The sequence below is a fragment of the Lycium barbarum genome, chromosome 8 (assembly GCF_019175385.1).
Source record: "Lycium barbarum isolate Lr01 chromosome 8, ASM1917538v2, whole genome shotgun sequence".
Classification (NCBI taxonomy): domain Eukaryota; kingdom Viridiplantae; phylum Streptophyta; class Magnoliopsida; order Solanales; family Solanaceae; genus Lycium; species Lycium barbarum.
This window is the reverse complement of record NC_083344.1, coordinates 127,973,987-127,987,673: the sequence shown is the minus strand read 5'-3', so window position 1 is coordinate 127,987,673 and position 13,687 is coordinate 127,973,987. Positions and strand designations below refer to the sequence as shown.

At 31.3% G+C, this 13,687-nt stretch overlaps 1 protein-coding gene across 2 annotated transcripts; it reads left to right on the top strand.

The window, feature by feature from the left end:
* Nucleotides 1-4,768: 4,768 nt before the first annotated feature.
* Nucleotides 4,769-12,585, top strand: LOC132607299 (protein DETOXIFICATION 24). Of its 2 annotated transcripts, none has more exons than XM_060321215.1 (9): nt 4,769-5,117; nt 8,624-8,876; nt 9,594-10,135; nt 10,671-10,757; nt 10,848-10,904; nt 11,010-11,248; nt 11,620-11,738; nt 12,110-12,196; nt 12,308-12,585. In XM_060321215.1, the coding sequence occupies exons 2-9, from the start codon at nt 8,628-8,630 to the stop codon at nt 12,383-12,385; spliced, it is 1,458 nt and encodes a 485-aa protein (XP_060177198.1). In that variant the 5' UTR covers nt 4,769-5,117; nt 8,624-8,627; the 3' UTR covers nt 12,386-12,585. The 2 variants fall into 2 exon arrangements, with proteins under 2 accessions (XP_060177198.1, XP_060177199.1); XM_060321216.1 differs by lacking the exon at nt 4,769-5,117 and adding an exon at nt 7,930-8,082.
* The last annotated feature ends 1,102 nt before the right edge of the window (nt 12,586-13,687 follow it).

The following is a 13,687-nucleotide window of genomic DNA, read 5'->3' as shown; positions in this document are numbered from 1 at the left end:
ACAAATTTCTTGTATTAAAAAAAAGAAATCAGTATAACCGTACAAAAGCCACCAACAATATTGGTGTAACAAGTTGTATCAAATGCAAACCGCATGGGTTTTAAAACTATGTACATATTTAGAGTTTGGTATAAGCGAATAACTAAGAACGTGCTTTCATTGAGGGGTAATAATGGACATAACTATACTGGAGGGATCATTTCTTAATGCTTGAAACCGAAAAAAAAAAAAGGAAGAAAAACTTTTGTGTTCTTTTTCTATCCTAAATGACAGTATAAGAATAGGAGAGTCGACATATCTAACATTTATATTTGAACTTATACATATATTTCTTAAATTTTTCTACTAATATTTATGTATATACAAGCTAGAGAAATAATCATTTTTAGATCATGAAATACTTGTTGAGTAATTCAAATCATGTAAGTACAAAACCAAATGTTGGATTCAATGTTCTTTTTGACAATGAAAAACATTCTGGGAATAAAGAGAATATAAAAATGGATGAAATCCATTGAAATAAAAAATGAAGTCAGAAAGCAGCCACGTGAGGTGACTGCACCAATAATTTAGTTATTTCAGACAAATCAAATGCCGTGATTATGGCAATATCTTTGTCCACTTATATGTATTCTTTCTTTCTTGAATTTTCTACTTTATCTCAAAAAAACGTTTAGCAGCAGCAAGCCGTCTGTCTGTTCAGTGGAACTCTAAATCTATACCTACCTATTCCTACCTAACTCCATTTTTTTAAAGCTTTTTTTATTCTCTGATATGAAAAAAGAAAAATATAGAGAGAATCTTGTGCAAGAAAATATAGAGTGAATCTTGTGAAAGAAATATATATAGGGAGAATCTTTGTTAATGCGGGTTCAAGTTCGAGCTTTAGAATCAGTCATTGATGCTTGCCTCACAATAAATTATTTACATCATACTCTCTTAGGATGGGATTCTTCCCCGACGCTACGTATAGAAACCTATATTTGGAGGTGTATTTTTTGTGATTTCTATTATTTTTCGTCTATTTCTGAAATTTGGTCCAGTTTTTGAGGTGCATTTTCTGCTACGTACTCACTCCTCCGGTTCAAAATAAGTATTTACTTAGCCTTTAGTATACCCCTTAATAAAATACTGATTCCTAAAGAAAAATAGATATTTTGATTACACTTACATAAATTCTACTTAGTTAATATAGTTTTCTTTATTACATAAAAACTCACTTGTCTAAATATGAGTAAATTTGGAAGAAAGTAACTTATTCCATCGTGATTATGTAAATGGACACTTATTTTGGACCAAACAAAATAAAATAAAATAAGTGTACACTTATTACGATCGTAGGGAGTAGAGTACTTATTTTTTTAATTATCTGGTGCAGTTTTGGTATTGTGGTTTATGAAATTTGAGGTAATTTTTCAGATGTTTCCGGTTAACTTTTTTCCTACAGTTCCTAAAAACTCTAACGGCCTACATTTATTTAGTATATGATGGAAATTAAAAGTGCTCACTTTTTAAAATTTAGATAATTAAAACTACTTAAAAATACCTATAAGGATCATTTTGAACCCACGATGCAAACATTAGCAGCTATTTTTGTCATTTTCTCCAATATTTGAAGTACGTATTAGATTCGCAAATCTTGATTCTTTCAAAGAAGAAACAATCAGCAACAGTCAAGAAGTACGTTCCATGTCCTGGACTCTAGTTGAAGAAATTTAATTAGTTTATACAAATATTAATTTAATTACACTTTGGCTTCAGGCATAGGCTTGTCGCCTTCATTATAGGTTGATTAACTGAATTTTAAGTTATTAAAATTCATACTACTCATCATTAAGAAAAAATATTTTGATTGACCAGAGAGTAGGTGAGATCTTTTTGCTTAGTCCTAATTGGTAACTAATTTATAATTTGTCAGGAATAAAAAGATTATATTGCCTGTGAAGTTTTATTATATTAAAAAGACTTTGCAGTTTTTTTTTTCTTTCCCATTTTTTGATCACTACTTGTTTTGAGATTAATAATTAGATCTATTTTAGGGGTAAATACTTCCTGCCAAGGTGATAAAGTGGGATCAAATGCTTTGTAACGACTTTACTTGGAGATTAATATTCTTGGACCTAGCAATTAGTTTTTTCTGTTTTTTCGTTCGGTGTTAACTTATTTTGGGATTAATAATTTGATCCCACTATAAGGGGTAAATGTTTCACGTCAAAGCAATTACGTTTTCAAGACGTAAACTCGAGGCGGGTACTTAAAATTAACAGTTTCGGAAATTCTCCAACAGGTGAAAATTGTCTTTTAAGTCTCAAAAGTTACATTACAACTTTCTTACAGTAGATTCATAATTTCGCACGTTCATAGGCCAAGTTAAGTTTATCTAAGTGTCAAATAGAATATATAAAAGTAAACAAGTTTTTCTTTTTCCATTTTGGAACCCTATGTTTGAAAAATTTGTTTGACTAAGAAGAAACAAATTAAAGTCTACATATGAATATATGATTCGTTGTACAGAAATATATAATACTAAAGTTTGTAACTATTATTTACTTATAATATTATACATCTGTGAAAACTTTCCAGATAATTAATTCTATAAATATTCGTATATTCACATGATCACTTTTTTATATGGAATATGCAAGAAAAAAAAAATTGATGATTAGAAGAAAAAGTTAATCTGAATCAAGTTGAACTCACATTATCATATATTTTTTTTTAATTTGTTTTGTCAGAAAAGAAATATGTTTGTAGTAGTTCAGTAGGTGTCACATTCACAGACCAAATGGTCAAAGTCTTGTACACGTCTCAATTTTATTTAGGCCCCGTTTTTCAAATCATGATTGAACATACAATTTGAATATTTTAAATTGTATTTTCTCTTATAGGCATAAAAATCTCATAAATTGTGAAAATTATTAAAATATTCTCAATTCTTATACAATCTTACCAAATAAGCAAATCATATTTTATAACAAAATTAGTACACTACTAGAAGACTTTTCTAAAAAATGCAAAATCAATTAATCAAACTTTACTTCAATAAAATCGAAAATTTAACATGACTACTATTTAATATAATCTTCCCACATAAATTAAAGGTTGGTGGAAGTTAATGAGATTGGTAAATGATTGATGAGGGTAATTGTTAAAAATATTTATCAATTTATGGGGTTTTTTTACAAAATATTAACTTATGGGTCAAATTTTATATTTAAAAAAGTTGAAACTATGGTTTCAAATCCAAACCATGTTTTTTTGCATGATTTGGGTTCAAATCATGATTTCAAATCACAACTGAAAATTGATGACCAAACGCTGGAAATTGTTTGATCATCAAACCAGCGTTTGGCCATCAATTTTCAGTCGTGATTTGAAACTTAGTTTGAAACCATGGTTTGAACCCAAATCATTCAAAAAACATGGTTTCAACTTTTTTAAATATAAAATTTAACTCATAAGTTAATATCTTGTAAAAAAAACCCCATAAGTTGATAAATATTTTTAACAATTACTCCCATCAATCATTTACCAATCTCATTAACTTCCACCGACTTTTATTTATGTCTACCAACTTTTAATTTATGTGGAAAGATTATATTAAATAGTAGTTACATTACTATTCATGTTAAATTTGCGATTTTATTGAAGTAAAGTTTGATTAATTGATGTTGCATTTTTTAGAAAAGCCTTCTAGTAGTGTACTAATTTTGTTCTAAACTATTATTTGCTCATTTGGTAAGATTGTATAAGAATTGAGAATGTTTTGATAGTTTTCACAATTTGTGGGGTTTTTATGTTTATAAGAGAAAATACAACTTAAAATATCCAAATTGTATGTCCAAACATGGTTTGAAACCAGGTTTCAAACTATGGTTTCAAACCATATCCAAACGGAGCCTTAGAATATGTGGGTGATGATATAACATTCCATAAACAAGCTCCATTACTTAGAAAAAAATGGATATTGAATTTTCGTCTCAATTAAGTTGGTACATATTTTTCTTCTTCTTAACTGTTTTCCTCTTTTTTTTAGGAACTTATGTCGTGCTAAACATTGGTTTCGTAAGTAAAATACCATCTGCTCCTGTTCATACAACGTCGACTGATATAATATACTAAATTAAAGATAAATGTGAGTTTATCCAATCAAATAACATCTTATAGTATGTGACTGGCCGGTTACCATAATATTTGGTTAAAGTTAAAAATAATAGTATTTGAAGTTAAAAATAGAAAGACGTATTTGGAACGTTAACTATAATTTCACTTTTAAAAAAAAGTTTGGCATTTTGTGACTGAAAATCATTATTTCACAATTAGATACTTCACAAAACCAAATTTAACTTCAAATTTTTCTTTTTAATCGAAATTTCACGGATTTAACTACAAATAATAACATACTCAGTGTAATCTCACAGGCTACAAGTGGGGTTTTGGTATGATTAAAGTGTACGCAGACCTTATTCTTACCTTGACAAGTAAAAAAGTTGTTTCCGATAGAGGGGCTCAAATAAAGCAGAAATACAGTCATGGATTAACTATAAAACAAATAGTATCGATTTGTAAATAATTATCTCATTAATTACACATGGTATGTATATTCAAACTATCAATGTGAATACTTCCTCTGACTTTATGTGGCACTATAAAATCACAATAATTAATAACTTAAACTATTTAAAAAGCATATAAAAAACTTCGATCAAAGAAAAATTTCATTAACTCTCAAAATTTTATCGTGTCACGTAAATTGGGACGAACGAAATAGTTTCTTTCCTAAATAAACATTTGAGTATATTCAAATAAATTAAAAATAATGAAAGAAAAGAGCTGTCTTCCTCAAGTAAAAGCGCTATAAAAATATGTATACATACTATATAGGACACTTCCCTTGGTAAACTGCAAGCTGCAATATCTACAAATCTGGGCAGCAACCTACTTTGCTCGGAGTCTGGTGGTTCAGCCACGTAGCTCCGCCCTATACACGGCGGCGACAGGTTTCCGGCAAGAAGTACAGAAGCTTGTAGATATATATACTCCATTAAAAGTGGCATTACTTTAAGCCTAGCAAGAAGCAAAAGCACATATTATAGTATCTATTCATCACTACAAATGTAAGTGCTTTTTCTCTTTTTCTTTCATAAAGTAAAAAAAAATCTGCAGCCTCTTTATTTCCTTTTTACTTTTTTTGTAATCTCTTATTTGATCTATTTTTGGCAAAATCAATATGAAATGAAAAGTTTAGTCTTAAAGAATATCTTAAATGGTAGTAGTATTTTATTTTTGATCTGTTTGATTGTGAAATTTAGGAAATAATCTTGGGATGGAAGATTTATGCTACTGGAAGTGATTTGAAAAAAAAAATTAAGCTTTTTTAACCCAAATTATACTTGGCTGTTCAAAAGAAACAAATCTTTTGGAAGCATGTTCCTTTTAACATTCTTTAAAGGAACTGCTACTCCTTCTTTCACTTTTTTTTTTCCCTTAATCGATCTGCTTTTTCTATTATGTATGTATGAGAAATTTATTTGTCATATGGTTTGTTCTTTTTTGTCTGTTTTTGGGGAATGGACAATTTTTTTATTACGTAAAGACTGTTTCATATAGTGTTTCGTTTTGTTTGATTATAAAGTTAAAGTGAGCAGATTTGTTTCAATGGAAAATCATCAAAATCTTTATTTTATTTCTGGGATTGGTTTTATTTTAGGGTTAGTGATTAACAATATAATGAGATTTTCTTTAAAAAAAATAAAGCGAAAAGTCTTTTGAGTTGTTAAGACTAGGTGGGTCTGATCTTGGAATTTGTGGTCATCAATACGAGTAAAGAAAAAGAAGTTTTTTCTAGGTCAGGGTGTAAGTATTTTCTTGTAATTAGATTTTCATTGGTTTAACTATTTGGGACTACTGTCTACACATAGTTTGTATACGTGGAGCTGTCTATTTTAAGCCCTCGTATCCAAGCATTCCTTACTATCGTTTTTCTTGAAATAAAAATAAAACAGCACGGCGATGATGGTTCTGTAAATTTTTATTAATGAATGTGAAATACCTCCTCTGGTTGATGACACGTAAGAAAAAAGAAAAAAAAAGAAAAAAGAAAAAAGAAAAAAAATGTGAAATACCTCCATCTCCTGCTTCATTTTATGTGTAACATTTTGAATTGAGATTCAAACAAGTCTTTCTTAAACCGTAATTTTTTTCATATATGTTTTTAATATTTTGAATTGTCGATTATTGTGATTGATAGTACTATTTATCTAGTTTTTAAGTATGTAAATTTTATTTCAAAAAACTTAAAGATTTCATAGCCGAATTTACGGTAAAAATTAAATTATTTGACCTCCCAAAATTCAAATGGTTTCACATAAATGGAGACCGAGGGAGTAATAAATAAATAAAATCCTTCCAAAAAGAAAAGAAAAAAAAAAGTGGTCCTAGTGGTAAGTATAACGGGGATGGACAAGGGCGTTGACGCCGTTGAGTAAGCATATTCTTAATATTATGGCGTTGGATGTGGACGGTTTATCTTTTTTAACATTGTCAATATATTTGAACTTATAAATTTTGTTTGGTACAGACTGATGCTTAAAAAATTTAATACTTTATAAATGATCTGATTCTACAAGAAAAATCTAAAGTATAATAGTAATAATAACAATAATTAAAATTATAATAATAGTAATGCACTCAATGATATGGCCTAGGGACTAGTTATGTTGTTCGGATTTTTTATAATATTGATGGGTGTGTGTTGGGTTCTCAAAAATAGTGTATTTTGAGAATCCGTGGACGTGACAATATTTTTAAGAGTCCGTGCAACATAGGTGACTAGTCAATGAAGTGAAGGAGAATCATGAGGTCTCATGAAAGTAAAATAAAAAATAGGGACTGGTTTATTTCTTCCCATTTACCTTAGTATTGTTGGACGGAGACCAAAGTTATCTGATAATTATCCTGGTAAAAAATAACAGGTGCTTTATGAAATAATTGAGATGTGCTCAAATTAACTAGGACATCAGTGCCATAAAAAATTAACAGAATGGAGAGTGGTCCAAGCATTAATAGAAAACGCTCCTACACCATTTATGATATATGTGTACAAAATTAAACATTCTACCTAAGAGCAACTTTATGATTTTAGAATTCAAAGTAGACGAGATTCATCATAATTGTAGTAGGGTCATAGGTATCCAATTGGATCTTTAATGTCAGTTTGTCATCTATAAAGTCTTTATGGCTCTCTCAAATCTTAATATATGGTTGGCATCACGTGACATCTGTGTGACTCACGTGGCTTCCTCTACACCAAGTTTTACATTTTTCTTTTCCATTCTTAAACTATCTTGTTAATGAGTGGTGAGCAATGTTGCTCTGGTATTCATTGAGCTCGTCACCAAAATATTAGAGCCTGTTTGGATGGATTTATGCCTATAAGCTGCAAACAGCTTATAAGCTAAAAAAATAAATTGGGGTAGTCTAACTTATTTTTTTTTGCTTATAAGCTGTTTTCAGCTTATGCTTTAGATAAGCTAAGTCAAATGAGTCCAATTATTTTTTTGAGTTTATTTTAAGCACAAAATGACTTTAAGTTGGCCAGCCAAACACTCAAAAAAGTTGAAAACAGCTTATAAGCAACTTATAAGCCAATCCAAACGGGCTCTTAGTCACTCTCTTACAGCTGTTCTGCAACTTTATATGGCCCCTGACAGTTTTATTTTAATTAATATTCCGTTCGTTTTATTTTAAACTTATATATGATTAACATATCCTGGATTTGAAGCTTATGGCTTTCTATAACAATATGGAGTTAATATACAATAATACTTTCGCTCACAATCAAATATTTATAGATGATGTTTGAGGGTAGAACTTGTGGTTTAAAGATGCAAGATATTTCTATGCCTATATGAGTTTCATATAAAATGGAATAAGATGGAATCAGGGAGTAGTACATTCTTTTTTAATGAGTTAACAGAAATATATACACCATTACTTCTACGGCCTTGCTCTTTATGATAATTGGACTCTGCCAATTTACAGAAGTGTACTTCAAAAAGCAGAACCCCTTTAATTTGAAAGGTAAACTATTTAACATCTGAAAATTCACTTTGTAACAAGTTATTAATAGAAAAATTGTTGGTATGGACTGCCATATGACTAAAAGTCAACTTTTCTTCTTTCTTTCTTGTCTGGCCTAGTTATCTTTTACAATCAATTTTTATGTTTGATCATAATTATCCTCTTTATCTTTTTCAGATACTATGGTATTACTTTTAGTAATTGTCGCTTTATTCTCATATAATAAACGGTGTTTCAGAATAATGAATGTGATCACTTCTCTTCAAACTTTCTTGCTTAGAAAGAGCGCCTTTGGTTGAGATTGTTCTGTTGCACACAGCACATTGAATCTAATTTTCTGTAAACTTTCCTATTTGCATTCAGAGCTATATATATTCTATCACTCAACTATAATGTAAATATGATGCAACTCTGAAATGCCTTCGACATATGCTCACAGCAAAAAAGAAAAAACATACATTTGTATAAGAAAAGAAACCATGCTAGTTTCCTCTTGTAACATTACCTAAAAATCTGAGCTTTTCTTCTTAACTTCCTTCAGAGCCATGGATAACGGTGTGGAAGAGAGGCTACTTGATTCACAATTAGAAAAATATGATGATGACTTAAAAGGGAGGATTTATGACGAATCTAAGAAGATATGGAGAGTTGCATTACCAGGAGTACTATCAAGAGTAGCTTCATTTGGAAGTATAGTGGTCACACAATCCTTCATCGGACACATTAGTCAGTTAGATCTTGCTGCATATGCACTTGTACAAACTCTCACCGTGCGATTCGTCAATGGTATACTGGTAAGTTTGCTCCTATTAATTAGATAATAGCAATGGTTGTTTGTCCATTCTACCATGTACATCATGTATCATGTTGTTGCATGAAGAGATTATGCACTACATTGAGTAAATGCAAACATACACATAGGAGTCTTTCGCTTCACCAACTAGTAATGCAGGTTTCATGTGGCGAATAACAATGCAGGAATTGTTACATGGTGAATATTAGTATAGAGATTGTTATGTCAGGGTTGATTAATTTGAGGTTTGTTATGTCAGGGTTGATTAATTTGAGGTTTTTTTGTCTATTAACTCTTTGTCATTTATACTAATACATGTATTATTATTCACATTCGATTTAGCATAAAATAATACATAGATTTCTGCATAACTTATATGAGTATTAGCTGTGCGGAGTCCAATAAAGTCAAACCCAACGTAATATTAGATTATGCGACAATTAGTTTTTCTTGTACAGCCAACCAAACATGGTATTACTTCTGCAAAATCTTATGCTGAGATTATTTTTGTTAGTGCAGTAAACCAAACGACCCAAAAATAGAGACAGAGTAAGTGAGATGTTTGTGTAATGCAGGTCAACATATGTAAGATTAAGCGACAACCACATGACATTTGGTGTTTTGACTTAGAGGAATTCAGACATGCCATAGGCTAGTTTATATCTTTATATTGTATTTACTTTTCCCATTTTCTTGAATTTTGCATTTATTATGGCAGATTGGAATGTCGAGCGCGACAGAAACACTTTGTGGTCAAGCATATGGAGCAGGACAATATCATATGATGGGAATCTACTTGCAAAGATCATGGATTGTTGATTTAATTACATTGACGATTTTGCTTCCGTTTTTCATCTTTGCCACTGCAATCTTTAAGCTGCTTGGTGAGAATGGATCAATCGCGGATGCTGCCGGATACGTTTCCTACTGGTTCATTCCCTTTGTCTACAACTTCGTATTTAGCTTGACGATCCAGATGTTCCTTCAAGCACAACAGAAGAACATGATTATTGCATGGCTATCAATAGCGCAATTTGTGATCCACATTCCGTTGTCTTGGCTACTTGTTATTAAGCTAAACTATGGAGTCCCTGGTGCCATGATAGCATTGAGCATATCCTCGTGGTTCGTAGTCGTTGGGGAGTTTGTGTACATCTTAGGAGGTTGGTGCCCTAACACATGGAAAGGATTCTCGTTAGCAGCACTTAAAGATATACTACCCGTCGTAAAGCTCTCAATATCCTCCGGTGTCATGGTTTGGTAAATCCTTTTCCTTAACCGTTTTCTTCTCAACTTGGGGAGCAAACTTGATAACCGTGATTTTATTATTAGGCAGTCTTGATGTTCACGAGACTCCACCAAATTCATTTTATAATCTGTAATTAACTTCTATCGGAGGGGTTGCCCTTATTTTCTTACCATATTAGGATATTAAGTTTCTTGAGGGAAGGCAAAGGAGTTTACCTTAATTGATTTTTACTTTTTTCAAAAGAAAAATATAAATCTTTCATATTTGGATAACCCCTTTCTTGGAAGCAAGTTTTGGCCTGTCGTTAAAGGAGTTTTGTTTAGGGGGAGATTATTCTCTCCAAGTTCTATATTTTCTTTTATATAAATTTTATCATATGTAGGACAATTGACCAAATTATATCAGAGAGTATGCCTCTTTTAGTAATTTTTTTTTTTTGTTGTCTCATTTATCGTCGTTTAAAGTTTGCAATTATTAGCTTCCGCATGACGCCCTGTTATTTCGATCCCAACATTAATTGGTTCTTGTTTTTGGTTGTTTGCACAGCTTAGAGCTATGGTACAATGCTGTTCTAGTCCTGCTGGCAGGATATATGAAGAATGCAGAGGTCGCTATATCTGCCTTCTCTATTTGGTGAGATTTTCTTTCTTTCTCGCTTTTTTCTTTAACTTCAATTTGTTTTCCGCATAAAGAACATACTGATCGGTTAAAATAATTCTGCAGCCTCAATATCAATGGATGGGAGTTTATGATAAGCCTAGGCTTCCTTGGAGCTGCTTGGTATGCGACTCTTTCCCTATGAATCGTCGATATCTCGTTCGATCTATTGTTGTAGCCGTTTCCCAATTAGATTTTTTTGTTCCTTACGTTGTTTTGCTCGTACAGTGTCCGGATTGCTAATGAGGTCGGGAAAGGAGACGCTAAGGCTGCAAAATTCTCCATCAAAGTCTTACTGAGCACTTCACTTGTAATTGGAGCGTTCTTCTGGATTCTATGCTTGATCTTTGGCAGCAAGCTTGGATACTTATTCAGTGAGGAGAAGGCGGTCGCTGACAGTGTGGCTGACCTTTCTACTTTACTTGCTTTCTCGATTTTGCTCAATAGCATTTATCCTGTACTCTCTGGTAAGTTATCCGAGCTAGCTAGAAGTCAAGAAAAAGTTAAAAGTTCAACTGAGGCGGAATACATCAAGAACCCCTTAAAATTGTCAGTTTATTTTATTTAGACACTCGAACTACAGCCTGTTCCAATTGAGCATATGAACACATGATAAAGTGTTCCTAATAGACACTTCCTCAGTTGAAGCGTCTAAACAAAATATAATGTCAATTTTCAGGGGATGTTGGATGTATCATGCTAATTACTGAACATGTTCAAAATGTCATAGAGAATGTACAATTGTTAGAATTGTTAGTCTTTAGGCTCCAGTTTATCTATGATCCTTTTATGTGTTTCTTTTTTTTTTTTTTGACACTTGGAAAAAAATTGTGATCAGGTGTGGCAGTAGGAGCAGGTTTACAAAGCACAGTTGCAATCATAAATCTGTGTTGCTTCTATTTGATTGGAGTACCTATTGGAGCTTTGCTTGGATATTTGGCTCATCTTCAAGTCAAGGTAAAATTTTCACTTATATCAAAGATTCTATAGACCCGAGGCAGGTTCAAGATTTGGAAGTGTATGGGTTCGGAATTTTAGCCGTTTTGAGTTATTGGATTCTAAATTGCTTAGGATATTTGTTGCCTTGGCATATGTTTGGGAGATAAGATTTCATTTAACGCGACGTGTAGGAATATATTATCTGAAAATGTTATGTCTGTTTTCAGGTTAAGTGAGAGATTTAGAGCGCCTTTAAGAACTCCTAATTGGCTTTAATAGACAAGATTATTTAGTATTGGAATGAAAAGAACCTGAATAGTGTCAAATGGATACCAAAGACTCGTATATTTAATCCAAAATCATCTATTTGATTTCTTTTTTGTTATCAGGGTATATGGATTGGAATGATATGTGGAATAGTTACTCAATCAGCTGCATTATGCTACATGACATGGAAAACAGATTGGGATGGAGAGGTAAATTCAGATCAATCAAAATTTTAAATATATGCAGTTTTTCTGTGTATAATAATTACTTACTAACATTATACTAATATCTATTATGAACATTTAAAAATCGTGTTGCAGGTAACAAAAGCCAAACACCGACTCAATCGATTCTACTTGAAATCTGCTGAAGAATCTAATCAAAATGATCAAGCTTGAGAATTTTTTTGCCTCCAATTTTTCACTTTTTGTTTGTATTAGTCTTGTTATTCTTTCCAGCTTTGACTTAAATTGTTGTAATTTTTTATTATGAGCCCTAATTTTCACCTCTAATAGATGATTTAGTGATCTTTCAAATCGTTATTGTGGAGTTGATAAATTATACTCCATTTGGTTGAATCATGTGGATTTAACTTGAAGATCGACCCTCTTTACACCACAAACATTACCAAGAGAAATATGTTTCACTTAAAAAACTTTAGTTGGTGGTCAGATCCAATTATTTCGTTTTTGTCTAGTCCTCTTTAACTAGTTATTGACCGTGTAACTTCCATTTTGTTTAATGTTAATGTAGACTTCGGACATACAAAGTTCAAATAAATTAATTGGCTTTGATTTCCCTTATAGATAATACTTAAACTGATCCTCAATAATCATTGTAAAATGGCGTTCACTTTGGAATTAAGGGGTTGAGAATTGAAGAGAGTTCGAGTATGTTAATATGAGTCTGGAGTCTAAAGGGTATAAAAATACACGGTATAAATTAAAAGGGGATAGTCAAAAATTTATAGACCAAAACGGGTATAACGTGGAGCAGTCCACGTTATACCCCAATTTTTTTTTTCCATTGTCAGAGAATGATCATGGAAAAATTAAAAAAATGATTAAAAGGTATAACGTGGATTGATCCACGTTATACAATATATATATATATATATATATATATATATATATATATATATATATATATATATATATATATATATATATATATATATATATTGTAAATTGTGGGCTGTCCACCAATCTGAGATAATATTTATCGGAACCAGTAGCAAAAAAAATAAAAAAATTGGCCAACTTTATTTTTTGAAACACTTAGTGTTTTTTTCCATACTTTGACCAATGATTAGTCGTGTCTCAAGACTCCGAAACGTCAATATTTTATATAGAACCTGATATTTTTTTCTGCGTACAATAATGTAGGCTCAATACATCAAGGATACGTAAACGGTTGAATCGTCATTTTAGGGTTGAAAAGGTGCCCGAAGTAAGTTTTGTTTGTAAACTTTAGGTTTAAGTGTTCTATATACATAGACGTCCATTTTTGTTTGAAGACTTGTTGTCATTAGCTTAAAGTTTTTTATTTTTAGGGTTTAGATTTAAGTGTGTTATTTTTTAAAGTGTAACTTTATTTCAAATATACGCGGTTTTTTGCGCTCGAACGTCCGATTTACGCGATTTTTTTTTTGCAACATATTCGAAAGAAAGTTACGCATTAAAAAATAACACACTTAAGGA